The sequence below is a fragment of the Camelus ferus genome, chromosome 33 (genome assembly GCF_009834535.1).
Source record: "Camelus ferus isolate YT-003-E chromosome 33, BCGSAC_Cfer_1.0, whole genome shotgun sequence".
In the NCBI taxonomy this organism is placed as follows: domain Eukaryota; kingdom Metazoa; phylum Chordata; class Mammalia; order Artiodactyla; family Camelidae; genus Camelus; species Camelus ferus.
This window is the reverse complement of record NC_045728.1, coordinates 3636563-3664160: the sequence shown is the minus strand read 5'-3', so window position 1 is coordinate 3664160 and position 27598 is coordinate 3636563. Positions and strand designations below refer to the sequence as shown.

The following is a 27598-nucleotide window of genomic DNA, read 5'->3' as shown; positions in this document are numbered from 1 at the left end:
CTCAGAATCTTGGCTCCACTACTTAGCAAGTTAATAAACTTCTCTGAACCTGTGTTTCTTTATCTGTAAAATGGGCACAACTTACCTCATAGGTTGTTGTGAGGATTAAATGGAACAATGTGTATATGAGACCAGTAGTAGAATGCCTGGCATTGAGTAAGTGCGTAATATTTATTTTTATTATTATCATCATCGTTGTCTTCATCGTAAGTTCTTCAAAGGACTGAGGTGACATCATGTATTTAATCTACAACCTTAAGAGGCTGCTGGGTTTAAAGACTTAAATATAAGACATGAGACCATAAAACTCCTAGAAGAGAACCATAGTCAAAACATTCTCTGGCATAAATTGTAACAATATTTTCCTAGGTCAGTCTCTCAAGGCAAAAGAATCAAAAGCAAAAATAAACAAATGGGACCTAATCAAACTTAAAAGCTCTTGCACAGCAAAACAAAGTAAAATGAGAAGACAACCTACAGAATGGGAGAAAATATTCAGTAACAATGCATTTGACAAAGGGGTTAATTTCCAAAATATACAAACAGCTCATACAATTCAATATCAAAAAAACAAACAGCCTAGTCAAAAATAATTGGCAGAAGACCTAAACAGACATCTCTCCAAAGGAGACATACAGATGGCCAACAGGTACATGAAAAGATGCTCAACATCGCCAATTATTAGAGAAATGCAAATCAAAACTACAATGAGGTATCACCTCACACCAGTCAGAATGGCCATCACCAAAAAGTCTACAAATAATAAATGCTTGAGAGGATGTGGAGAAAAGGGAACCCTCCTACACTGCTGGTGGGAACTTAAATTGGTGCAGCCACTATGGAAAACAATATGGAGATTCCTCAAAAAACTAAAAATAGAGTTGCCATATGATCGAGCAATTCCACTCCTGGGCACATATCTGGAAAGGACAAAAACTCTTAATTTGAAAAGATACATGCACCCCAATGTTCACAGCAGCACTATTCACAACAGCCAAGACATGGAAGCAACCTAAATGTCCACGGACAGATGAATAGATAAAGAAGATGTGGTCTATATACACAAAGGAATAATACTCAGACATAAAAAATGACATACTGCCATTTGCAGCAGCATGGATGGACCTAGACATTATCCTACTGAGTCGAAGTAAAACAGAGAAAGACAAATACCATATGATACCACTTCTTTGTAGAATCTAAAGTGTGATACAAATGAACTTATTTACAAAACAGACATAGAAAAAAATTATGATGACCAAAGGGGAAAGCAGGGGAGGGATAAATTAGGAGTTTGGGATTAACAGACATACACCACTATTTATAAAACAGATAAACAATAATGGTTTGCTGTAGAGCACAGGGAACTATATTCAATATCTTGTAATAACCTATAATGGAAAAGAATCTGAAAAACTAAATATATGTATAACTGAATCACTTTGTTGTACACTTGAAACCAACACAATATTGTAAATCAACTATATTTCAATTAAAAAAAAAAGGCCGCTGGGCAGGTAGCATGTATTCAATGAAAAGTAGTATGTGGAAATATATTTGGCCCTCTGGGAAATGACATCAATCCCTTTAGGCATCTAAAGGAACTCTGGGGCTATTCACAGAAACATCCATGAATCTACGTTTTGCATCTAAGAACTTAAATTCTACAGAGAAACAGTATGTGTGTGTTTACAAGATCTGACCTGCTATGGCAGTTAAAGGTCACTGCCCAACACCTGAAACCCTCAGGCTCCGGAAAGCAGATAAAACCAGTTACCTCATATCGCATGTGCATGTTTTAACATGCATTCCTATGACCTAGGAGCCCAGACTCTTACGTGACATTCCACCTGTAGCTCAGGGCCTTTCAGAAGTCTATACAGGAGGACAACGTTCGGGGAGATGCTTCTGCTTCAACTTCAACCACAACAGAATAAAATGCCCACTGAGGTGAGGACTCAACAAGGAAACGAGCAGGGACCTCTGGTGATGAAACTGTGTTTGCCCCACTCTGCATCCACACTGACCCTCAGCTCCCACGGGCTGCGTCGGAGCGCAGCTTTGATATCACACTTTACTCTACGCCACTTCAGTTTTACACCAGCATTAGTGACGAATGTTATCACACACTGAACAAACCAAAGCGTAGATCCAACCGCTATCCATATACATTCTCTATCTCCTTGCAGAGCCAACCTGAAAGAATGAATTCAGCAACTCAGAGTTACTCCCAAGAAGCTGCACTGTATTTTCTACCAACAGATGCTGCTGGAAAGACTGTGGTCGGGCAAGTCTGGCTCCTGGCCACTGTTGAGAAAGCTGACATTAAAACAGACCGACAACCTCCTCGTCCCCGGGCTGGAACCCTCCTCAGAGGCTGTGGCAAGGCACAGGCTGGAACACGCCAGCATCACCTAGAGGCACTGCAGCTAAAGCACAAGCTGAAGGTATACCTGCATTATGCAAACTACCATTGAAAAGGCATGGAGAGTGTGGGTGATAATCGTTTCTAGGTAAGAACTGGGAATTCCAGATGGCATAGACCATAGCACATGGTAGGTATGCATTACCGATTTTTTAAACTAACAATTCAAATTCAACTGACATTTCCTGAGTGCCAGGCATGTATCTAAATTCTCTAAATTCCTCTGAGGCCAGATAACTTGACCACACAGCTCCTGGGTGGCAGAGATGAAACTCACATACTGACTCTGCCCTGCTTTTCCAGTCCATCACAATTGCCCCTGCAGAGGCCAGTCTATTCAGGGAGGAGGTGAATACCACACACACCTTGAGTACCAGAGCAACCAGGCAACACACCTGCTCCTGGGGCAACCGCCAGGCAGCAGGGCGGTGAGCAGTTCTACTTAAAGGAAGAGAACGGTAACAGAAATTAGTTTACTCCTGTGCATTTTGTCACAGACAATAAAACGTGGCGAGAGGAAAAGGAATTTGTTAAATTCATGGTACATTTTCTCCTTCCCACTTAACATCATTCTCTGTAATTATTTCTGAACTGCATAATGCATTTCCGGATACAATTTATCTGAGAGTGAAATATGAGACTACACCGGACGGCGGCGAACACAACAGAATGCTCTGGATCCCTGCTGAGACCAGTGCTGAGGGCAGCATATTTTCCTCCCAGTGTGTGGGGAGTCACACATGCTCCTTTTCAGAAACAAAGCGGAGACCGTGCTTCTAGGTCTGGAGAGAACCGGGGCCTTCCTTACGGACGGGGGAACGCATATATGAAAAAGGCTTCCAATGGATTTTTGCCACCACTTAAAATAATTGAAAATAGGAACCTTCTTGCAAAAGAAAAAGAAAAAGAAAAAGCCCCTGTCATCTAGGTTAAACTCCCATGCCAACTTCTATCCAGAATTTATCCAGGTCATGGAATAAACTGACAGTCACCGAAGTGCCACAGCCAGAAATGAAACCGTGCCAGCTGAGAGGAAGCTGCAGCGGAGACAGAGGCTAAGCCCACAGTTACACCGCCTGGGGTGCCGGGTTCACGGAGCCATCTGAGGGCAACTTTCCTTCTGTACAAACATGAAACAGGCAGATGGTTTCTGGAGACTGGGGAAGATGAAGGGCCCTTTGAGGTGCAAAAGGTGACAAAACCTCTCATTAAAACGATGCCTTAATATTAAAGCAACAAAATACCATTTTGCTCATCAGATTGGCAAAATTTTAAAAGAATGCAAATGCCCAATGTGGCAAGGGCATGTGGAAGTAGGCGGTCTCATATAAATTTTTTCAGCATCTGAAAAGCTATTTAGAATATCAAAATAACTCTTCCATGTATAATGACAAATTTCACATGTGCCTCAAATAGAGAGAACAGTAGAATAAATGTTACGTACCCATCACTCAGCCCCAACAATGGTCAACTCATGGCTCACCTTACTTCACCTGTCCTCCCAGCCACTGTCCCCCTCACGAGACTGTTTTGAAACAAACCTTAAACGTTATACATTTTCATTTCTAGGTAGTTCAGTAGCTCTGTCTAAAAGAAAAGGATTTCTAGACTTCATATACTGTCGCACCTAAAAAATAGTCATTCCTTAATATCACCAATATCCAGTTGTTGTTAGGATTTCCCCAACTGTCTCATAACTTTTTTTTTTTTACAGTTGGTTTGTTCAAATAAGGACCCACACAAGGTCCGCATACTGCATCTGACTGATACATCTCTAAAGTCTCCTTTAATCTGTAAGCTCCCACTTCTCTTCTTTTTCTCCACAATTTGTCTGTGGGCGAAACCAGGCCATTTGTCCTGTAGGGTATCCCACAGTCTGGCTGTGCTGGATGCATCCCTGCACGTCTTGTAACTTGTCCCACTTTGTCTGTGCTTCCTACGAGGTGGCAGTGAAAGCTACAGACTCAGTCAGATTCAGGTTCAGTTTTGGGGGAGGAACACTTTTTATGTGGTTAAAATGCAGGAGGAGGTTCATTACACCAGGAGGCCTGTGATGAATGCTCTCCAACGTGCAGAGGGGTGAGCTGATCTATTCATTACAAAGTGCCTCATCAGCTTTTTCCTGACGGCAGGAGATGAAAAATGGTGATGCTCTAAGCCAATCATCCCCCTCCTTTATTTATTACTTGGATGCTTCTGTAATGAAATTTCCCTCAACAAGAATGGGGTTGGTGCCCTCATACAAGACCCAGAGAGCAGCCGCACGCCTCCTGCCCTGGGACAGCACAGCGGGAGGCAGCCGTCTGTGAACGGGAGGAGGGCCCTCACCAGACAACAACCCTGTTGGCCTTGGACTTCCCAGCCTCCAGACCTCTGAGAAATAACCTTCTGTTGTTTATAAGCCACCCAGTGTTTGGCGTTCTGTGATAGCAGCCCGGATGGACTAGTTGATAGACTGACCTCCCCCCCAAATTGTAGATCACTACCCACCAGGAATAAATGCAACCATAACTGACATGACAAGGAGCCCTAATTCTCTCTAGATTTCATAAATGACACTAACACAACTATTTTCATTTTTCAAATTTTAAAATAGAAGTATCCGAATCCTCTTCTAAAAAATTTAAAAAGCAGGAAGCGCTTACTAATGCGAATTTACTTGATAATCACTCGTGACACTCAGTGGTGCGGCCAAACAGCAATCACACCAGCCAACATGAAAATAAAAGTATCTGGATTCACGTCCCCTCCAGGGTGAGACCGACAGCACGCAGCTTCTGCACCTTCGGGAACACGTTCACAGCGTGGAGGGAAGTAAGGAACGAGTCCCTCCAAGTCAAATAGGGTAGATTAGAAACATGGATAAAAGGGAAGAAACGTTTTAAAAGGAAATCAAGAAGAACCTCAGCTTCAGAAACTACAAGGAGGAAGGCTGCCGCCACATGCCTTTGCAAGTTAAGCAGGAATTTCCCCCCAACATTCAAAAATAGAACAAGTACTAAAATGTTTCCAAATTTCCATAAAGTGACACTTTTAACACTCGGGATTATTCTTTGGAACCTGAACCAATATCAAGTTGATATGCTTATTTTTTAATTTCCCTGACAAACCATTTTGCAATGCCAGGCTATCTCAATATATCCTGACTAAAGTGTGTTAAGTGTCCTGTTCTGCTTTGTTTTCACTAATGGAACTAGAGAATATTCTAAATACATGAGAAACAGACACCCAGAGAACGCACAGTGCAGAGGGCTGGGGCATTCCAGGGAAGGGTAACTTCATAGCATCACCAAACAACAAAAAGGCAAAAAAGCAACTCCTTACCTGCTGAGCTGTAGCATCCTGCTGGACATAAGCTACCTGGCCTGGGTCTGTAAACAGAGTCTAGAGCGAAAAAACAAAAAATTATCAATAGATCTTTAGACAACTTGTCTACACGGAAAAAATTATCCTACTGCTAAGCACCAAGTCTTGAGAGAGTTAATTCCCACATAACTAGTAACACTTTCATTAATAAAGAAGAAACAAAGAGTAATCATACATTTAAAGCCTTTCATTCAGGTGGCTCCAAAGAGATTGCGTAAGCTAACCACCCCCACTGGCGAACATACTTCCTACTTCACGATTTTACTCTAAAGCGAAGTCTCTCCTGAGGCTGAATGTCGCAGCCAATGACAAAGGCATCCATGAATGAGGGTGCACGCGTTCACATGTAACCCTGTATCACAGGGGGAGACTTGTAATTAAATGAGGGTGGCTGGAGGTACACCAGCAGAAGAGTACTCTGTGCCCAAGGACTACAACTGTTTCAAACACAAATGCACACTCGTTAACCGAAGAGAAGTAGAAGGAAGATGAATTGAATTGAACGTCCCGAGATTATTTTTTGGACAAAGCCAGTAAAATCATAATTTTAAAAGTTCTCATTATAAACACATAATTTGGGTCATGATGCAGCAAAGCTAACTAGAGGAAGGAAAATCTTCAGAATTATTTTAGCCAGGGTACCACAGAGTATCTCCAATCCAGAAAAATATTCTTTTCTCTAAAGCTTTTAAAAGATTAATTTGTCCAAGGCTTTAGCAAACCCATGGGCTTAAGAACTATAGTTTAAGTGTTGATTCCAGAAGGTTGTAAAAGGGAATTTCAGCCCAGTGTCAGATTTCTTATATTTGGCATTAAGAAATTATCATAATTCGGACACTTAGCAACGTAGGAAAGAACTAAAAGCTAAGCACAGGTCACCCTTTACATAATCTCTGCTAATATTGGTAGGGGATTAAAAACGGAGAAGGGACATTCCAAAAGTACCAGCTGACTATTAGGCGACTTCACCTCTGTATAGACTTGAAAGGTACTTATTAGCTGGGTCCCCTTTCTTCTTGAGAGTGATTTGAGTCTCTTGATTAAATATTACGTGAGGGCACATTTTCATTACCAGGATGCTACTATAAAAGCATGGAACGGATTTCTCTTTAAATATGTTTAAAAGTGCTTTGTACACTGTAAAGTGCTAACAATAACGAACTAACATTTATACACTGGGGAATATTCATGTCATGCATTTGGAAACTAACACTCAGAGTCACTGGGAAAAAAAAGGAGCTGTAACTTTTAGCTGTGCTTCCACACAGTCCTACAGACCAGCCAGTTGTCAGTTAAGAGCAGTTGGCAGGACCCCACGTTTACACGTTTTAAGGGAAATGATCCGTATGTTTTCACGGGGCTGTCTATGATAACACTATACAGAACTAAATGCCACTTTTGGCCTGGCTCTTGGTAACTCAGGAAAAGCACCAAGCTGATCATCTAGTCAGTCAATAGTCAGTGGGGAAGAGAACTCATTCGAGCCTGGTGCACTAACTCCTTACTGCACTTAAATTTAAATAAACAAGCCACGTCTTCCTCTGCCAAGTTGGTTATCAGCTCCTTGACAGCACAGACCTTATCTGACCATTTTCTGCATCATCAACAGCAAAAAGCACCGTGACTACAGAATAAACCTAAATAGCTGGTGAATTAATTGACTAACAAGCTATGAGCAGCAGTGCTCCACGTGCCTGCGCGGCTTCCACGGGATGGATGTAGACCAGCGTGTGCTCCGGCCCATCCACTGACGCGTAGGAGGCACCATCTGCCGTGTACACCACCTGCTGCGGGGGGCGGACCTGGTCATCGGCGTAGACGATCTGGGCTACAGTGCCAGCGTCTGGAACAAAGTGCACCTGGGGAAAAAAAGCCAGCATGTATGTAGCAACCATCCTGGTGGAATGACACCTGTCTCACAAAGGTGCGTAAGTGACTGAGAACACTACACACTTGCATTTTTAAATGATCCCCAGTAAAAGGAGGATGCAACGGATACACCTCTGTCTACAGCAAGTCAGTGACTGGGGGATGGGATCCAAGGACCCTGTGACTGATTCACTGCTTAATATGAGGCAACCGATTTCAATTCCCTTCTGCCTCCAATGTCCAGTACAGGTATCTCTGCGGAGGAATAATGAGGGAGAGGTTCACTGATGCTGGAAATGTGACAGAAGGTTCCTGGTTGACATTATCGGAATACAAAATATCAATTGTCCTGTAATGTGAAAAAAAAATATGTCAAGACTCAAAAGCCAGTTGCTTGCAACACATCATAAAAATTCTGCTTTATAACTAACAGTGCCTTTTGGCAAACATTAAAATAAACAAGGTCACTTTCTGACAAATTATTTCACGCTCAAGGCCGTTCTGGAGGGGTATCGGTGACCATTTGCTGGACTCAGTGACCTTGCCAACTAGGTGAAGATACAAAAAATTTTAAGAAAGTACTTTTGAGGGGTTTTGGACAACTATTTCACTTGTCACCAGGGGAAATAATTTTCTATCTACCAAGAACTAAAGCAGAAACTGGACTTTGTAAATGCTTTCTGAATAGTCGGCTTTGGAGGCTGAGTTCTTGAAGGCGAGTCTGGCACGCAGTCTGACGTCTGATGTTGAAGGTGTGGAAGCTGATGGCCAAAGTCCACGTTTGGGAGAAAAATGATTTCTGTGCTGATATTGAAGTTAGGCCCGCTTAGGGTGGGATCTCTTCTTCTGTCTTGGCGTAACACCTAACTTTTTCCATTTCAGTTTTTTCCAGTGGGGAACAGTAGATCCCAAAGATGACATAAGCTAATTCAGTCCCCAGAAAGACATAAGTTAATTCAATCCCCAGAAAGAAAACCGGAGGCCAAACACGGCCAAGAGCCCCAGGAGTAAAGTCAACTCCCACTCTGTGCGAAGGGCTGCGTCCAGCTCCTACGCAGATCTCGTCTGCCCATGGAGACATGGTTTGGAAATCAGAAGACGGAGGCTTATAAGGTATTTGTGCTGTTTCGAGTGCTGCAAGATAATTTTGTGAGTTTAGGCTTGTCCATTAACATTAAAATCTTGGACTAGTTTCAGTGCTTAGAAAAGGGGAAAAAATGTCTGCTCAAGAACAGAGTTATCCACGCTTTCCAGCTTGGTTGGCATCACCCTGCTTTCTAGTAAATCAGAACTCCTCGTTGGGAGGAGGAACATGGAGAAGGGGGGGTGCTGAGCTCTACTGTCCACCGCCTGGTTGCCCACAAATGCGGGCCCTGTTTATTAATGGACTACATTTTTGTTTATAAACAAAATGCACCAAAATATATAGAAAAATATACATGAAAACAGACTTCCAAACAGTTTCCATGAGAACAAAAACAGCATCTCTAGTTCTTCTGACAGTATCATCTCTGGAATTTTTTTTCCCAATATTCAGACTCAGACTTTAAAATCAGACCTGATGACCGATTTTATTTATTGTTAATATTTATTATATTGCTTAAGTTAAATAAAATGTATATATTTAAAGGTTTCAATGTTAACTTCCTGATTTTGATAATAATACTATGGTTATATAATTTGGTGAAAATTAAATTACAATGACATTTGTATTATAATGCTTTAAAAGGAAGTTTTATACTTTGGTCCCATATAAAGCATGGCTCCATAGGACTGCTGACTCTTCCCAAAATCCAAATCAATATCCAAAATGTAGAGGTTGGCCTTTGCCAAGAACAGACAGAAGAGTGTGTAGCTTGTTACGATAGCCATTTGAAAGGCAGAGATCACCCAATACCACAGCTTTCAATAGGTGACTAACCTCCAGAGCTGTTGACTCAGTGGGACAACTTTCAGTTAGAGGTTTATGTTCTGCGTTTGGAAAGAAAAGGGAAAGCCACTCACTTTATAGACAGAGTTGTACTTCCTCACCCGGGAAGAACCAAAGCCCTTTCCTGGATAACATAAAGGAAACACTGCAGCTCGAGGCTTTCAGCACCAATACCAGGAAATAAAACTGGAAGTGAAACAATTGATGACAACAAGGTGGGGGAAAGGCAGGGAAGTCTGTGGGTAGGAAGTAACCCCACTAAACGGCAGTGACTGTGTTCGGAGCTTTCAAAGTGCTGAAACGCTGCCCTTTCCTTACACACCAGTTCCGCACGTTGTTCCGCACGTCAGCTTCCTCCCATGTACAGAGGCACCATTTCTCTAGCTGTCAGCAAACTGAGCCCAACTGAAAACTGCCACCAGCGCCAAGCTAGAAGACCACCCTTCACCTGTGCAGCGCTCTCCTCGTGATCTGCAGACGGAGGCCACACGTGTGAGCTATCGTCTTTGGAATCCATCCCTTCCCTGCTGGACCACTCCAGGGCCGGGCACCTAGAGCCGCGCGGGCTGGGGGACAGTCATCTGTCTACACGTGCATGTTCGCGAAGGACAAACAGGCCTCTCTGCAACGTGCCTGCAAAAAGAGAGAACAGGAACCAAGACTTCCCATGAATTAATACATTTTAATAAATTACAGTTTCATCCACAAAAAGGGGGGGGGGAAGCTTTGTAAAAGATAACACACCTGGGCAGAAGGTAGAAATGGAGAAATCACGTGTAATAATGATACAGTGGAGTGCGCGCTTGCCAGTTCTGGGCGCACCTTAGGTGGATGTACCCCTCATCGTGAACGCTAACAACAGTCCTCTTAATTCTCCTGATGAGGAGGACGAGGCCCCCAACGCTCAGTGCAGGTGAGGGACGGGTTCACACCACGTCTCACTGCTGCGGGGCCAGCTCACCCCTCCCTTGCACACTTGTTTAGACACTGACTTCCTGTACCACCTACTCGAAATGAATAGCAGAAGGAGAAAAGCCACATAGCAAAGGAAAGTGGATGAATTTTCTGGGCCACAACTTGGTGAAAACAAACATAAACTTCGCTCTCCCATTTGGTCAATACAGGAGTGATCAGTGAACAAATCAAAAGCCCTACGAAACACCGACATGCACAAAATCCCCATCTGGGAACATCACTGCTTTCCAAATAGGCATTTTACTCAACCTTCCCCTTCAGTGATGGTAAAACACTGGCATTTTAAAGGTCACATGAGACCTGCTGCAGACGGGGCAGCCATGCCTGATCACCTCCTCCCGTACCGCGCTGAAGGAGCACACAGACGGGAACACCACTCAGCTGGGGGTAAGAAAGAGCACTGCCCAGGACCCAGCCACAATTTCCTCCATTATTAATGGAAATAAGCTGAGCAACATTCTTAGACTGCGCATGTTCCAAAAAGAATAGGGGCCGAAGAAGACAGAAAAGCAACTGGAACACCTAATCTCTGGGCCTACGTCTGGAACACAGTAGAGCTGTGTCCAAATCGCCTGGGAGCTTCTTCTGAGACACTGAGGCCCCTGCTCCTGGTCGGCCTCAATGCTGCCACCCTCACCCCCAACACACACACACACACACACACACACACACACACTTGCCCTGCACACACCCTGCCCTCTCCCCTCCATTCAGAGGGTGCTGGAAACAATGCCCACGCCATCAACAGGTGAACACAGAAACAAAGGGCCACGGGGGCACTTTCTGGAGAAATGGAAATCTTCTACATCTTGTATCTAGATTGGGGTGGTGGTCACATGGGGAATTCATTGTCAAAAGTGATCAACCTATTCAATTAAAATATGTGAATTTTTTCCTGTATAAATTATACCCTAATACAGTTGTTTTTTTTTAAGCATACTATGCTTATCTAGTAGTACAATTTAAGCACACGTAAAAGGCAGGGTGAGTTGTCTCATATGTGAATTATATCCCAACAAAGCGGTTATATATTTTTTAAAAGGAACAAAAATATTAAGAAACCTAGGAATAAATATCAACAATAATACAAAGATCTGTAGGAAGAAAAACACAAAACTGACAAAAACACGAAGGGCTCAGTATCACAAAATCATAAAATGTTCCAAATCAGAACTGTTTTTTTAATTCTGTATTTTGAAATAATTTCAGACAGAAAAGCAGCAAAAATAGTACAAAGAATTTCTGTGTTTCTTCACTCAAGTTCCCCGAATGTTACCATTTTACCATGTTTACCTTATAATTCTCTTTTTCTCTCTCCCTCTCTCCTTTTTTTTAACCTTGAACTATTTGAGAGTGAGTTGCAGGCACAAAGCCCCTTTACTACTAAATTCTTCAGTGCCTGTTTCCTAAAAACAGGCCATTTTCTCACATAGCCAGTCCTACTATCAAAATCAGGACATTAGCATTGAAACAGTACTATTCCCTCATTTATAGACCACATTCAAATTTTGCCAATTGTCTGATTACCGTCCTTTGTCGAGAAGGAAACACCTCTTTTCTGGCCCGGGATGCAATCGGGCATCGCACACGGTGCGTCCCACTGTCACATCCCGACAGTGCCCTCTGATCAGAAACAGTCCCTAGTCTTTCCTAGTTCTCCACAACCTTGACATTTCTGAAATGCACAGGCCATTTGTTCTTCAGAATGTTCCTCAACTTGAGTTTGTCTGATGTTTCCTCATGGTTAGATTTGGGACACGTATTTTTAGCAGGAATTAATACCACAAGAGAGATGCTCTTCTTTTCCCATACAGGAATTTGATGGGGTTTTTTTTTTTCAGCTTGGTTTACTGATCACACAAATACTCAAGTGCACAGTGTCCAGGCACTGGGATGCAGCGAGGGTCAAGGCAGGCTTCCCCACGCATGCAGGAAACACACCAGCCCAGAGCACCTTTCTTAAAGGTGCTTATTATTTCTTTCATTTTAATTTTATTTATGTATTTTCTAGTAGTTGGTAAATTCAGCTGGCTGAAAATTCAGAAGGTACAAAAAGGTATTTAGCGGGCAATCTCTCCACCTGGAATCTCTCAGCCACTCCTTAGAAGCACCCTATATCACCGATTTTCCATCTGTTCTTCCAAAGATATTTTATGCATATACAGGCAAAAATATGAACACTCTCTGCCTCTCCGACCACAAACAGCAGCGTACTATTGATTCTATACAAAGTAGCGTCTCTTTTAAACCTGATTTATGCCCCATGATACCACCCCTTTTAAGTTGTTCATACTATGTATCATTTCTTCATTCTTTACTACAACTGCATCGCTTCATTACATGAACACGTCATAATGTATTTAATCAATCTTGTGTTGATAAACATTTAGGTTATTTTTAATCTTTTGTGATGAATAAGTTTGGACATACAATGTGTTACATCTTGAATTCTTGCCAAGTCTCTGAGGGATGACACAGTGAGTTACAGTGGCTGAATGACTGTTCAGCAACTGTCAGTCTCTGAACTCCGGCACCGGGGCGCTCCTCTCCCTGTGCCCAGAGTGTGAGGCCGGGGGACGCGGGGGGAAAGCGCGTGCTCTGACCTGTGCAGAGGCAGCACTCGGTACAAGAGGCACAGTGGTTAGGAGCTCAGGCTCTGCACCTGGGGTGGGGCAGCAGTTCTGTGACTTAACTGACCTTCGGCAAAACCTGGAAGTTCTCTAAAGTCCTCTGCTTCTCTGTAAAATGAGGACCATAAGGTTATTGAGACAGCATGAAATAACGCACGTAAAATGCTTAACACAATGCCTGCTACAGAATAAGCCCTCACATACTAGCTTTAAAAAAAAAAAGTACTCAATCATACCACATGGTTCTGTTTGTCTGCCTCCCATCTCAACTCTAAGTTCCTTCAGGTCAAGGAAAGTGAGTAACTCTAGACCTGGCATCTAGATTAGTGGAAGATCCTCAGTGATCTGTATGGATTGGCTGAAAGACACCACAGAGTGCAGTGGGAAGACAGAAGACATCTGATCCCAACGGGGGTGTCCAGGCATGGCTTCTCGGAGAAGGTGACACTTGGAGGAGGAAGAGGAAGAAGCAAGCAGAGGTGGGAAGGGACAGCATATTTACTCCAGACTGAAATACCTTTTTTCTAATCTTGCCAAAATAAGGAAATAGGCATTACAAGACATAAAATAGCAGAAACTGCATAAGGGAAGGATAAAGGGGGAGAAAAAAGGAAATAACTGCTCAGCAGATGTGGAGAAAAATTACAGAACAGTTAATCCACACGGAAAGTCTGCAGGTAAAATTAGCTAAATAGGGGTGAAACACGGCCCACAATGGCAGTGCCCAGTAATTTCAGAATACCGTTAGCAAATAAAGAAGCCTGAGATGTGAAAACTCTTTAATTCAAAAAGTGCCTGGAATCTAAAACAGCGATACCAAATACCCAGATCTTGTTCTTTAGGACAGAATCGCAAGACCCATGGAGCTTCTGTAACTATGAAACTACTTGAAACACCAGTGTGACATTCTGCATTTATTTACTGTATAATACATTGTTGAAGGAAACGGCACTCCAGTCATGACTCGACTACTACATAAGTGGCTCTAAATCCTCTCGCATCAGAGACCTCGTCTGTAAAATGAGAGTATGAAGCGGTTTCTAAAGTCTATTCGAGCCTTAAGCTTAGACAGGAAGCAGCAGAGCACAGCAGGAAGTCCACAGGCTCTGAAGTGAACGTCCCAGCTTCCCAACTGGCCCAGGGCTCAGCAGTCACACCCCCTGGTGTAACCACTAAAACTCCCCGAGCCTCAACAGCAGTCTGTGCAAAACGGAGATAATAATCACGTCCTGGTGACACCGAGAGGGCGACATGACACACAGAAAGATCTAGGCCCAGACCAGCACACAGCAGTGCTCCAGTACATCAGCTTCCGTATTTTACAGATGAGCTGTAAGAGCTTCAAAATTTTCAAAACATGTCATATTTTTCAAGCCTAGTAATTCATCAAATAACAAGTGCCCCGGACCTGAACTTCCTTTATAGCAAAGCTTGTCATATTTGTTTTCCTTTTTTATTTTTTAATGGCACAATTTATAGAGCCCCATTGATCCTGGTTTATAGGAGACGGGGAGGGAGGAGTCCAGGAGCGACTCCAGCGCTGTCCAACAGGCAGGTGCTGACAGGCTCCGTTAGCGAGGGGCAGGCCTCCTTCCACTCCTCTGCCATAGACTTGAGAGAACCCAGAACCTCAGGCTCTACCTTGTCTGGAAAATGGTCGTCCATCTTCCCTCCTTTTACCCACTGTCCAAAATGTTAGAGACTTCATCTCCAGGAAGAGAAGCATTTCTATCCTCTCTAGGGATTTTATTCACAAATATTTATTAAATACTTAGTATGTGCCAGGTACTGTCCTGGGTCCTTAAGAAACACATATATATATATATGTTAGGAAACATATTCATATATATGTATTATATATGCATTTTACACACACACGCACATATGAATGAATAGTGTTAGATAGTTGAAAGTATGAGCTTTAGAATCAGATAAGTCTGGGTTCTATGCCTCCAAATCTACCATGTGCTTAGTAGGCCTGATGTCAGTCAGCCACAAACGGATGCTCGGTCTCACTGGGAAATCCAAATTATCTGCCCAGCGTGGCTGCTGTAAGAATTAACAGTCTGCATCTCATCAAGTCTCTAACGCACTTTTCTCACATGTTAACATCTCTGAACGAGGTCTGTTCTACAACACTGGGTCCCGCGGTCGCTGTCACCCAGGGGCGGTCAGGATGTGGATGCACCGCCCGCCTGTGTGTGACCTTGCTCACGGCCCTTCATGACTTCAGCCCCTGCTTCGCTGAATCACGTGTGTTGTCGGCAGCAGACACTCTGAGTGTAACTGCCATTTTAAATGTCTTCGAAAAGATGACATGATAATTTGCCATTAAAACTGAAAGGCATGGGAACAGGAGCTGGGCATGAACTTGATTAGGGAAGCAGACATCCACCACTGGAAAAATGACATTGCCAACCAAACCTATGGGACTCGGGTACAAGAGACGGCAGTGCGAATGGTGCTGGTATTGGGCGCTGTGATTTCTGAGCCACGTGGGAAGACGGGCCTGCCACAGGCCAAGTGAGAAAACACCGGGATCAGAACTCCCAGAATGGGCACCAGCCACTGGGAAGTCTGCACATCAGGTGATGATTCCTCCGACTTTTCCTGCGCACGAAAAGGGCTTCAGAGACTATCGGCTAAGGGTCCTCTTCTTTGAAAGGTTGTTTTTTCCAGCCAAGGTTGTGGTACTCCTTTCTTCATGCCTCACAAGAGGCACACAAGCAAATCTTTCCTCATGACCACCCAAGAAACGTGGGCTTTATTTTCCTAGTTCAGGTAAGACCTTTGCACGCACCAAAAGACAAAGACTGATCCTCCCATCCCGTCTGACAGTTTGGCAGCAACGCACCAGAACCCCATCAGGTCATTCAAAATAACTCTCACCATTCCCTCAAGGAGAAGCCCAGGCTAAGGACATGCTGGGGGTCTGAGCCTGACGATTCCACATGAATATCCTTGAGAGTTCAAAAGGAACCAGCACTCAGTGTGAGTTCTAAAGAGAGAGAAGCCTTGATGTTTGCCTCTTCCCTTTTTACAGAGAACAGCTGGTTGGCTGGTAAAATGTGGCAGCAGTTTCAAAGAGAAATCTAACAGGAGTCCCCCCTTGTGCTCTTACAAGATTTCAGGGGGAAACCACAAACAGCGGTCTATCACAGACTGCAGACCATTAGCATCCGACTTGAGGGATGTTCACAGAGTAAACGCACACGGACCAAGGAACAGAGCACCATGGTCTCCCAAAGACACTGCCGCCATCCGCCCCCACCCGCCAGCGGGCTGCAGAAGGCAGGGTCCCCCATCCCACCAAGATGACTTCAGGCTGGTCTGCGCCTCTGTAGGACTCTAAGCCAGAGCCTGCTCCAAGGTTTGAACTTCCAGGGATGGCAGCAGAAATTTTGAGGTGCTTCTTAGGGAACCTCTTCTATGGTGGGCCCTGAATTCCATTGTTTTCTTCCCAGCAAAGTAAGACTCCCTAAATCCCACTCTGCTAGCCAGCTGCTCTTGGCTGGACCGCCAGCCTCCTGACCGGCACAGCCTAGGCAGCAAGAGCTCTAGGGGAAAATCGGCTGGACCTCAGGCTCCCTCCTTGCCTCGGGGGTGCTGGCTGCTCTGTTCTGACAGCCTTCGCAGCTCTTCACCCGAAATGTCTGATCTCCCCAGCCCCTCATAGAGCCCTTTCCTACCAGCTTCCCGGCCTCCGGGGAGTCAGAAAATGCTCCAAGGGGAAAGTCAGGTGCAAAACACTGGGCTTATTTCAGAAAGCATCCCCTCTCTCCAGAATCTGACCTCTCAGAACTGGCTGCCTTGGTAGGAAACTGAGGGCAATCCTAGGGGATGAGACGGTGGGAAACGTGCCCCCTTTGACCTTGTGTCTCTGTTTATCAAACTTTGAGAACTTGTGGGCACCGGTTACGGGTAGACCCTGGTAAGAAGAGCACTGTCATGGGGCATGTCTAATATGACAGTGTCATCAAGATATAACAGAATCACTAAACAGGTCATTGCTTTATCAAGGAGCAGAAAGCAATGAGAAAGCTTTGGAATATCAGCGGGATCTTAAAACACCGTGTTGTTATTAAAATGTGATTCTCCCCACTTTGAAAGTAAACACGCCTCCACATACACTGCAATGGAGGAAAGGTCCCCAGTCCCACCCAAGACCAAGCTCTCGGCTCGGGCTGCTCTGTGCTGGTCCGGCTGGTCCCTCCAGGGCTGCACACCCCGCCCTCTGCAGCCCCTGTAGGACCTCCCTGTAGGACCATTCACATCGGCACATGTGCACGGCACCCCCCATCTTTATTATGCACGGGTTATATTTCAATAAACTGTTTATGTTAAACAAACTTTCCCTTGAGCCCACTGACCTGCGCACCGACCTCCACCTCTCTCTGCTCCTTCTCACACACGGCCACCTCCACTTCCTCCCCCACATTCCCTCCCCCACATTCCTCCCCCACATTCCCTCCCCAGCTGGCCTTCCACCCACCACCCCAGGCTGCACTTGTTTTTTCCACCTTTTTTTTTCTTTCTTTTTTTGGGGGGGGGGCAGTTAGGTTTATTTATTTTTAAATTTTTTTAATGGCAGTACTGGGGATTGAACCCAGGACCTAGTGCTTGCTAAGCACGCACCCTATCACTGAGCTACACCCACCCCTCCCCACAGCTAGTTCTTAAATGAACACATGGAACAGTCCTGCCTTAGGAGGGAATCTGCTGCTGAATGAAAACTCTTTAAGGATGAATTCTCATCAATAAAAAGTGTATTATCATTAAAAATGACAGTGCACTACTGCTTACAAGGGTGAGTAACTAACTACACATATAATATCAATGCTTATAACTGAACTTGAATGAGCAGGAAGGAAAAAAACACAAAGAGGAGAAAAAGCAAACGACTCATGACATCATCCAGTACTGTAAACGAGCAAATACAAATATTCATGCCAACTATATGACTACAAAGGTACGTGGAACTCAGCTGCTCTCATGTTACACAAAATCAAAATCAGTCCTTGTAAATGCACAGAGTACAGTGCAAGCCAAACATGGTAGTAAAAGGAATTCTCTGAGAAGCCCACTCATTATAACCTAAGATGTTCATCTTGCCGGGTGACTGTACAGTGTCTGAAATGTCTGTATCCCCAACCTGGGTCATGATCACGACAGCACCGTGAGATTAGTTCAGATGCCACCATCCCCATCACACTTGGAGGAGCCGACCTTACAGTGGTTAAAACCCAGGCTCAAGCTGGCATGGCCAAGGCCAGGGGGAGGGCAGTTCCGGGACTAGAATGTACATCTCACGCCTTCCCCGCGGCCTCGTGCAACCTGCCTTAGTTAACAGGATGGACAGCAATCCAGGGATGACAGTCAGAAGTGTCGGCAGTCACACGTCAACAGTATTCCCCCACGTAGGTCCTTACACAATACCTGGTGCCTCACCCTGGCCCTCCGCTGCCTGCCATCCACCCACTCCCTCCTCCCCCACCTCCAATGCCGCTGCATGAATTCGCACGAGAGGAACAGAGCCCCACAGTCAGGCGGCCGGGATGCAGGCTCCTCAGCCTCCACCTGCTCACTGCAAGACCGGGGACAAGTCACTTTACTTCTCGGGCCTTAACTCCCTCATTTATAAAACAGGAACAACAGCAATGAAACCATGAAATCAGTGACATGAAACACCACACCTGGCGTCTGGGAAACACTTGGAAATGCTCATTGCTGCGGTTGTTCTGGTTACTGATATTAATCATTAATGGGCCCTAACAGTTCGTGTCCACTCCTACGGCGGACAGGAAGGGGCGCCTCTGGCTCTTGCCCTGCTACTGTGTAAGCAAGCAGCACATTCCTGGACTTCAACTCACACAGAGGGTAAGCTCTCCACTCCCAGTAAAGGTTCTTCCAGCTAAGGAAACGTACATCGTAGCTTCAGAATTATAGCTGAACATAACTTACATGGCCTCACTCTCAGCAAAACACTAATCTGCTTAACAGCGGCAACATCTTTCACGCCATGTCAGCTAACCGCACCAAGCCGCCTTTGTTAATGCTATTCCAGTGGCATAGCGACCACTAGCGAGTGTCGCTGAGTGAGAAGGAAAACTGGAACCTTCACACCCTGCTGGTGAGAGTGCAAAATAGTGCAGCTGCTGTGGAAAACAGTCTGGCAATTTCTAAAGGCTAAACAGAGTTATCAAATGACCCAGCGGTTTGTCACCAAGGTATAATAAACCCAAAGTAAATAAAAACACATGTCCACATTACAACTTGTGCCTGAATGTTCATGGCAGCACAACTCATAACAGCTATAAAATGGAAACAACCTAAATATCCATCAACTGATGAACACAGAGAGAAAATGCAGTATCCATGTAATGGAATACCACTCAGCAAAAAAGGGCATGAAACTGCTACATGCTACAGCAAGAATGAGCCTTGAAAACTCTGCTAAGCGAAAGAAGCTGGTCACAAAGGAGCACATGCTGAATGATTCCATTTACATGAAATATGCAGAAAAACAAATCAACAGCGATAGAAAGTGGGTAAGCGGTCGCCCAGGGGTTGGGATGAAATGGGGAGTTAAGGGGTGATGGCTAAGAGGTGTGGAGTTTCTGTGGGGGTTATGAAAATATTTTAAAATTGATTGTGCCAACAGCTGCATAACAGTGAGTATACTAAAGCCACTGAATTGTTTGCTTTAAATGAGTGAATTGTATGGTATGTGGATTAAATCTCAAGCTGTTTTTTAAAAGGAAAAAAAAGATGGGCATTTAGGAAAAAAAAGATGGGCATTTAAATCAATGCGAACCTTCTAGGAAGCAATTTGGTGATAAACATCAAGAACTTAATATATAGAGAGACAGACAGAGAGAAAGGGAGAATAATATTTGGGCATTTCTGATGAAAGCAGCTTGAGAAAGTTCCAGAGGCAAGGGAAACTGAGAACGTGCTCAGGCACTAGTAACCATAAGAGAGAAAAGCCTCAAACGACAGTTAGGACAGGCCTACAGAAGACTTCAAGGTGAAGAAGTCCAGCTCCCAAAGTTTATGAACTGGTTTTATCACATTCACCTAAGAACCTAGGCAAAAAAAAAAAAAAAAAAAAAAAAAACAGCAAATTCCAGACTCTCACCCTGGAATTTTGTATTCCATCAATTGCAGAGGCAGAGGGGAGAGCAGGAATCCTTGTTTACAAACCTCTCCAGATGATCTGAAGTCAGTCAGACCGGGCTAACCTTTCACAACAGGGTAAGAAGAATGTTTTATCATGGCAGTAACACTTCTTAGAAAATCATTCTAGAAGCAGTATGAGGAACTGATTATATCAAGGCCACAAACTGCCTTTAGGAAGCAGGGTACAAAGGTGAACACTGAATTCTTACTCCAACTTCATGATACTAACAGCTATTAACACACAGACTCTCAGTGCTCAAAGTCACCTTTTTAAAAAGAGACTTTCTAAAATTACTGAACAGAACTTTAGCAAGAATCCTTACAGCTTTCTTCAAAACATGCAACTTACCAGCTTCTCTAATATGCGTGTGCTACGTACGTCTCAGAATTCTGAAAAGACTGGGTGGTTGTTCATTCAGGGTGGTCTTCCTCGCCAATCAGATTAGTCTCAAGCACATTTGATTTTTTAGCTTCCCTTCGCCACATGATAACAAGCAAATCTGTCCCGTGCACTTAACCAGGAATATTTGAAATAAGCTTTGTATGCAAATATGGATTTATGAGGAACAGTTGAAGACTGAAAGATTGATACAAATGACTCATCACGTAACACTAAGCACCCATGTTTTCCGGCTGTGAGTAACAGATTGTGTAGCCCTGAGCACAGTCCCTCCAGCCCCCTTTTTCCACAGTCGTGTTTGTTCACAAGAGAGCTGGCGGGGGTACAAATCCGAGCTGCGGCCCAGGCACCCCTGTACGCAGAAGGCTATCTGGCCCACTTATCTCCAGCTCTTTTGTTGAACTAGCAATTGCAGTAACTAAATAGGAGACTTGCAGGTGGGTCTTCTGGGGCCCTGAAAGCCTTTCTCACAGATGGTTCTGGGTGGTAACTGACTCGACAATCACAAATCCAGATTAGGATAAAATATTTGATAATGTAAAGAGGCATAATCTCAAGTACTAAGCTATTTCCTCAGTAAATTCAAGGGCTTTAAAATGTTTTAACTGGAAAAAAAAGAAATTTAAAATTAAGATTGCTTAGAGGAAACTATTCTAGAGCACAATTTTTAAAATTTAAGAGTCTATAATACAGCTCCTGAAACGTGCACAGCCTCTTTTCAAAGAGACTTGGACCATGGCCCTGCCCGGGACTAAGAAGCAAAGTGACAGTGTTTGAAGTAACTGCCTTTATATCCAATTCAGTTCCCCTGTGAACAGGTAATTTGGGCCTTGACCTCCTGTTCATTTCCAAATTCTCATTCCTCAACAGTCACTTGTCTGCAAAGTTAAATATGAAACATAGGATGGTCAAAAGCAAGCATTTAATGAACAAGGTGGTGAGCCCAGACAGACGACACAATGAGGCAGTTACTGCCTTCATAAAAACTCTGTATTAATGGCATATAATCAACAATTGTGATCTAATTTCAACCTCCTCCATCTTAATAAAACTACTACAAAAGGCCAGCAATCCACTGGCCTAGTACTCAGAGATGTCTTCTACAAGCCAGGACGTTTCTTAAAGTGTTTTCTCAGTACAGAGTAGTGGGAAAATACTGGAAGCGAAGGCAAGTGAAAGTTCTTTATCTTGACAGCTGGAATAGTAACAGCTGATTTACCTGCTCCCAGGCCAACCGATGAGAGGGAGCGGGATGTTGGTTACAGTTACTACAGTGGTAAAGGGTGTATTCCCAGTGTTAGTAACTATTTAACTTATGAAGCTGAGTATTAGATCATAAAGGCACTGTAATCCAGAAAAGTCTTATTTCCAAGTAAAAGAATGACTTAATACATTTTCATTATTAAATAATTAATTAGAGAATAAATATGTCTTAGCTGTACGCGAGGGTTCTCTCAACTGACGTATTTCACTAGATAATATGCATATTTCAACTTAAAATTTTGATAGAATTTTAAAACTATGTGATTAACACTTTCTTCCATAAGGAGAGACAAAACAGTGGCATCCTATTCCTGTTTAGAGCAGGGAGGGTGTAGCTCAGCAGCAGGGTGCGTGCTTAGCATGCATGAGGTCCCGGGTTCAGTCCCCAGTACCTCCATTAAATAAATAAACCAATAAATAAACCTAATTACCCTCCTCCCCAAAAAAAACAAATAAACAAAAATATCCAGAATTTTATTCCTGTTTGGAACCATCAGTCATACCTACTCTGCAAACACTTACTGGACCACTTCCTTCAGGTGTAGGCTACACATGTTGGACTCATTTGCAAATCCAGAGGAGATAAGGGAGACCACAAAATTAGAATCCCTTAACAGATGCAGCTCTTTAGTTTAGAAATCAGCATAATCACAGTTCATCTGACAGAAAACACACACCGTGGATATTCAACGTCACTGAAGGACGTAACCAGCAGCACAGTAATAACTGTGGTGACTGCCCCTCACTGAGCACCTATCACACGCCAGGCGTCGTGAGGTGGCCTTTAAATACTCAGTTTCCCTGAATCCTCACAACAACCAAAAGTTATTACTTTCCAAGGTCATAGCGCTGAGAAGTGGGATGTGACCCCAGGCCCCCTGTACTACAGAGAAAGCGTAAACGTCTCTTTCCTTCTCTGCTGCGCACCTTTCCTCTGAGGCAAAGCTGCCAGAACCAAGCCGGCTGCACCGGCTGCCGGCTCGGCCTCCTACCAGATGATGCAATCACTGGGCGAGGCTTGATCTCAAAGGAACCAGGAGAGGTTGTAATCTCCCAGACCCACAAACAGATTTAATTAAGCAAAGGATTCAATAGCCAGAGAGCTGAGGTAACTAACTAGAAAGCTATGGTGAAGGGTATTCCCTCTAAAAATCCATATAACAATTTTTTTTCAACACAACAATGTATTTATCAAATGCCTATTCTGTGCCCAGCATTGTTTTGGGAAATGAAGAACAGACTGGATGGAAGATTTTATTAACATATTCAGCAGAATGAGAAAATATATAAATAACATTTATTTACCATTGCACTGAAAAAAGAAAGCTGTTTGTGTACAGAACACAGCAGCCCTCAAATGTTAACTAAATCAGCTCATATCAGGAAAATTAATTACTCCAGATACTCTTCCTGGTTCTCTCGTGCGTATGCAGTTCTCTAACAGCAATCGCCAGGCTGTAGAGTCTGAGCATCTTTGACTTTCTAGGCAATGCCAAGCTGCTTCCTAAGTAGTCATACCAGTTTCTATTCCTACCAGCCAGCTATGACTATGTTCTTTTTTTTTTTAATTCTTATTTTTTTATTGAAGTGTAGTCGATTCACAATGTTAGTTTCAGGTGTACAGCAAAGTGATTCAGTTATACATAGACATAACTTTTTTTTTCAAGATTCTTTTCCATTATAGCTCATTAACAAGAAACTGAATATAGCTCCCTGTGCTATACAGTAGCGGTGTGACCGCTCTATCGCTCACCAGCTTCAGGACTTGCTATTGCCAGCTGTAATTCAGGGGCACAGTAACACGGCACTGTGGTTGTAATTTGCACTTCCTTGGTTATTAACAAGGTTGAACACCTTCTCATATGTTTATCAGAGTTTTGGATTTCTCCTCTTCTGAAGTGCCTGTTCAAGAGTTTTGCCCATTACTCTTAGGGCATGTAACATCTTACATCACAGACCTTTCTCTAAGGCGGAGGGTACAGCTCAGTGGTAGAGCGTGTGCTTAGCATGCACGAGGTCCTGGGTTCAACCCCCAGTACCTCCTCTAAAAAGTAAATAAACCTAATTTACCTCCTTCCTGCCCCCCCCTAAAAAACCTTTCTCTCCACTGAGTCATGAACTTATACTCCTGTGTCAACTTCTAAATGTTTTATTATTTGGCCTTTTATCTTCCATGCCTCTTAGATTATAAATCAAGTGTTTGAGTATGTGTGAGACTGTCCGGACTCCTTGTGGTGCTCTATTGGTCTATTCCTCTATCTTTGTGCCAGTATCACACTGTCTTACCTTTTTTATTGAGGTATAGTAGATTGACAATGTTATGTTAATTTCTGGTGTACAGCACACTGATTCAGTTATACACGTATGTTCCCTTTCACATTCTTTTCCCTTACAGACTATGACAAGACACTGAATACAGTTCTCCACACTATCTTAATTATTGTAGCTCTTCCTGAGCCCTAGGACACTAGTTTTTCCAACTTCTTTTTCTTTGTCAAGAGTGCTTTGCCTTTTCTTTGGCCTCGGCAAAAATTGTTATCAGCTTGTCTAGTTTTTTTTTTTTAATTTGCTGGGATTACATTAAATCCATAAGTCAGTTTCCAAAAAATTTATGCCTTACAATATTAAATCTTCCAATCCTCGACCCAGTGTGTCTCTCCATTTATTTAGATTTTATTTAAAGTCACTCAATAAAGCTCTAGAATTTTTTTCTGTAAAGGTCTTATGCATATTTTTTAGATTTAAAATACATCACCTACATCTTATAACTGTTGAAAAACCATGAATCTGAAAGAGCCATGATTTTTTAAATGATGTACAAATATATATAATCTTTTGATACAATACCTAAGGTTTGGGGAAAGTATATATAAATATGAATATCAACTTTCTTAAATTTTTTAAATGAAACAAAGTTCATCAGAGCACAGTGAGTGCTCCATAACTTGGTTTTACTTCTAGAATCATTGTTTTGTGGTTACATCACTGCAGTGGTTTAACATACTTGAGAAAACTTGTGTGTCACATAACAAGTGTCCTAAAAATCTATTGGTCAGAGGTCCTTGTATCTGTCAAGTTATGAAGTCCTGGAAATCCAGAATAATTTCAATTCATCAACTTCAAGAGAAGAAGAATAAAAGAGAAGATGAATAAATGATGAGTAAGAGGCTAAAATCTTATAAATGTATACACCACTGCCTGGGGCGGCCCAGGCACCTTGCTCCCGCCTCTCTCACATAATTCACTAAACTTCTGCCTCCTTTTTCTCATTTGTAAAGTAGTTACAACACTGTTCTGTCACTATCACACAGTAAGGATTAAATGTAAACAGGTGCCTTAGAAAGGACACTTAAAAAGTCAGTCAAACACAAAGCAATAATTAGTCACAGGATTATAGCTAGTCCTCTCTCAGAAGAACATTACTATAAGGTTGTCTATAATCATGGCTTGTGGCAAGACTGATAATAACCCCCAACAAATTGGCCCCGAAACCTTCAAGCCATGCCAACAAGAAGGTGAGATTTTCACACAAAAAATAAGAATTTTGAAGGAAAGGAGGAAAATTTCAGAAATCACTTTGAATGTCTAAAGTTATCCTTTATCCCTCTGAACATCTTAGCATCCCAACAAGCGAACGGCATTTTTGTCCTGCATTCTACATGAGAGGACTAACTGGTATCCAAAGCTTCTAGGAACCTATAATATGTTTAGGAAGCAAGAAATAAGCACAAACAGTTCCTCCACGATACTAATTAAATACTCAGAAAACTTACAATTATTACAAAGCAGTACAAAACTCCTGGAGCACATTCAGAGACAACAGGGATCACTTACAACCCACCCAGTCCAGCAAGGAACGTGTGACTTCACCTTGCTCCAGGACAGGGCTGCCCCAGACACCTGTCGGTGTATGGCCCATGAACTAAGAATGGTTTTTACATTCTAAAATGATTGAAACTTTATCAGAATGATTTTAGGATATAGGACCCTTTTATAACATAAAACAAAGACAATATTGTGTATCAGGAGTTAGCAAACTTCTTCTGCAAAAGACAGTCAATATTTTAGGCTTTTCAGGCCATATATGATATCTGTCACATATTTTTTTCTGTTGTCTTTTTTTTTTTTTTAACAACTCTTTACATATAAAAACCATTCTTAGTGTGGAGTTTTTAGAGAAGCAGGCCACAGGTTGAATTTGTCCCATGGGCTACAGTTTGTTAAATCCACCTATATATGGATTGATACATATATTTATACATAAAAGTATAGAAAATATAAAATGCATTCACAGAAGAGTCACAATAGTTCTTACCTCAGAAAGGAGATAAAGCAGAATAGGAAGGGGATGTTAAGACAAAGGGTCATATTAATCTGGAATGTTTTATTTATTTCATTAAAAATCTAAAGCAAATATGAAAAAAAAGAAAGGTTACCAATGGTTCAGTTTGGGATCATGGGTCCACGATGCTCTGTTTTCGTTACTCTTTATACTTTCTTGCTTTAAATTCTGCAAATAAAAGCATAATCAAGAAAAATTAAATTAAATTTAAATTAAATGGTTGAAAAGACTCAAGAATATTTCATGACACATGGAAATTACATTACTTCCAGTTTCAGGATCCATAAAGTTTCATTGGAACCCGGGATGCTTTCCCACAAGGGGTGGAGAGTAGTGTGTGACAGGGACCAGGTGGCCCCCAAAGCGGCAAATGGTTACTATCTGGTTCTTTACCAAAAAAAAGTTTACTGACCACTGCTCCAGAAGGATGAAAGGGATTCTGGTGGGCAGAACCAGGGGAGAAAGGAACAAACATCCTATTTGAGAAATCAAGGTATGAAAACATGAAGGAAAGCTCCAGAATCTTGCAGGGAGTGGGAAGACGGGTTTGGCTGAAGCAGAAGTTCCAAAATCAATAAACAATTACTGAGCTACTGAGGACTATCTGCTCTGTTATTGAGCCAATAATACGACCATGGTAAGTGATCACAGGTACCCTCACACCGAGTGCTGAGGTCGGCACTATTATCATCCCCATTAATAATCAAGAAATTCATTTAATAATTTGATAAAGAAACTAAGGCTTACAGAAGTTAAGTAACGGGCCCCAGATGCTGGCCCCTAGGACTGAGATGGGCTCTGAATCTAGGATCTTTTGCCCCCCAGGCCCAGCCGTTACCAGTGCTACCCAGTACGAAGCCCCAGTGCAGGGCAGCAAAGGGAAATACATCCACAAAGGTAAGGGAGGGCAACACAGTGAATGTTTTCAAATACTGGTATAAAAAGAACATGATTTTATCTGTAGGTTACAATTCTGTGTTTAAAAGGATAGTTGTCCCATGAGCTGCACCAAAGTGTTCCACACTTAGAAGCAAACTATTGTGGTCTTTTCTTTAATCACAGGAGAGAAAAAAAATGTGAGCTTGAGTTTCTCAACTTCAAGTTCCTCCCAGAAATATTTCTTAAATCTTTGAAAAATAGTACATTATTTAAAAAAAAAAACAATGAGTAAGTAGCCAACCAAGTGTGGGAAAATTCAGCTGATTATGCTTAGCTCAAC

At 42.8% G+C, this 27598-nt stretch overlaps 1 protein-coding gene across 5 annotated transcripts in view; it reads right to left on the bottom strand.

The window, feature by feature from the left end:
* Positions 1-27598, bottom strand: part of PRDM10 (PR/SET domain 10) — a 74282-nt gene that overhangs the window by 42318 nt on the left and 4366 nt on the right. For 4 of the 5 annotated variants that reach the window (XR_004316816.1, XM_032472262.1, XM_032472263.1 and 1 more), the window contains exons 2-5: positions 26474-26547; positions 10039-10223; positions 7486-7650; positions 5750-5809 (exon numbers count right to left, since the gene is read on the bottom strand). Coding sequence is in view for 3 of the 5 variants with exons in the window: in XM_032472262.1 (XP_032328153.1) it covers positions 5750-5809; positions 7486-7650; positions 10039-10107 (294 nt within the window). In the remaining 2 variants the exon portion in view is untranslated. Of the gene's footprint in view, positions 1-5749; positions 5810-7457; positions 7651-10038; positions 10224-26473; positions 26548-27598 lie in introns of those variants that run through there. The other variant, XM_032472264.1, reaches the window with a different exon arrangement.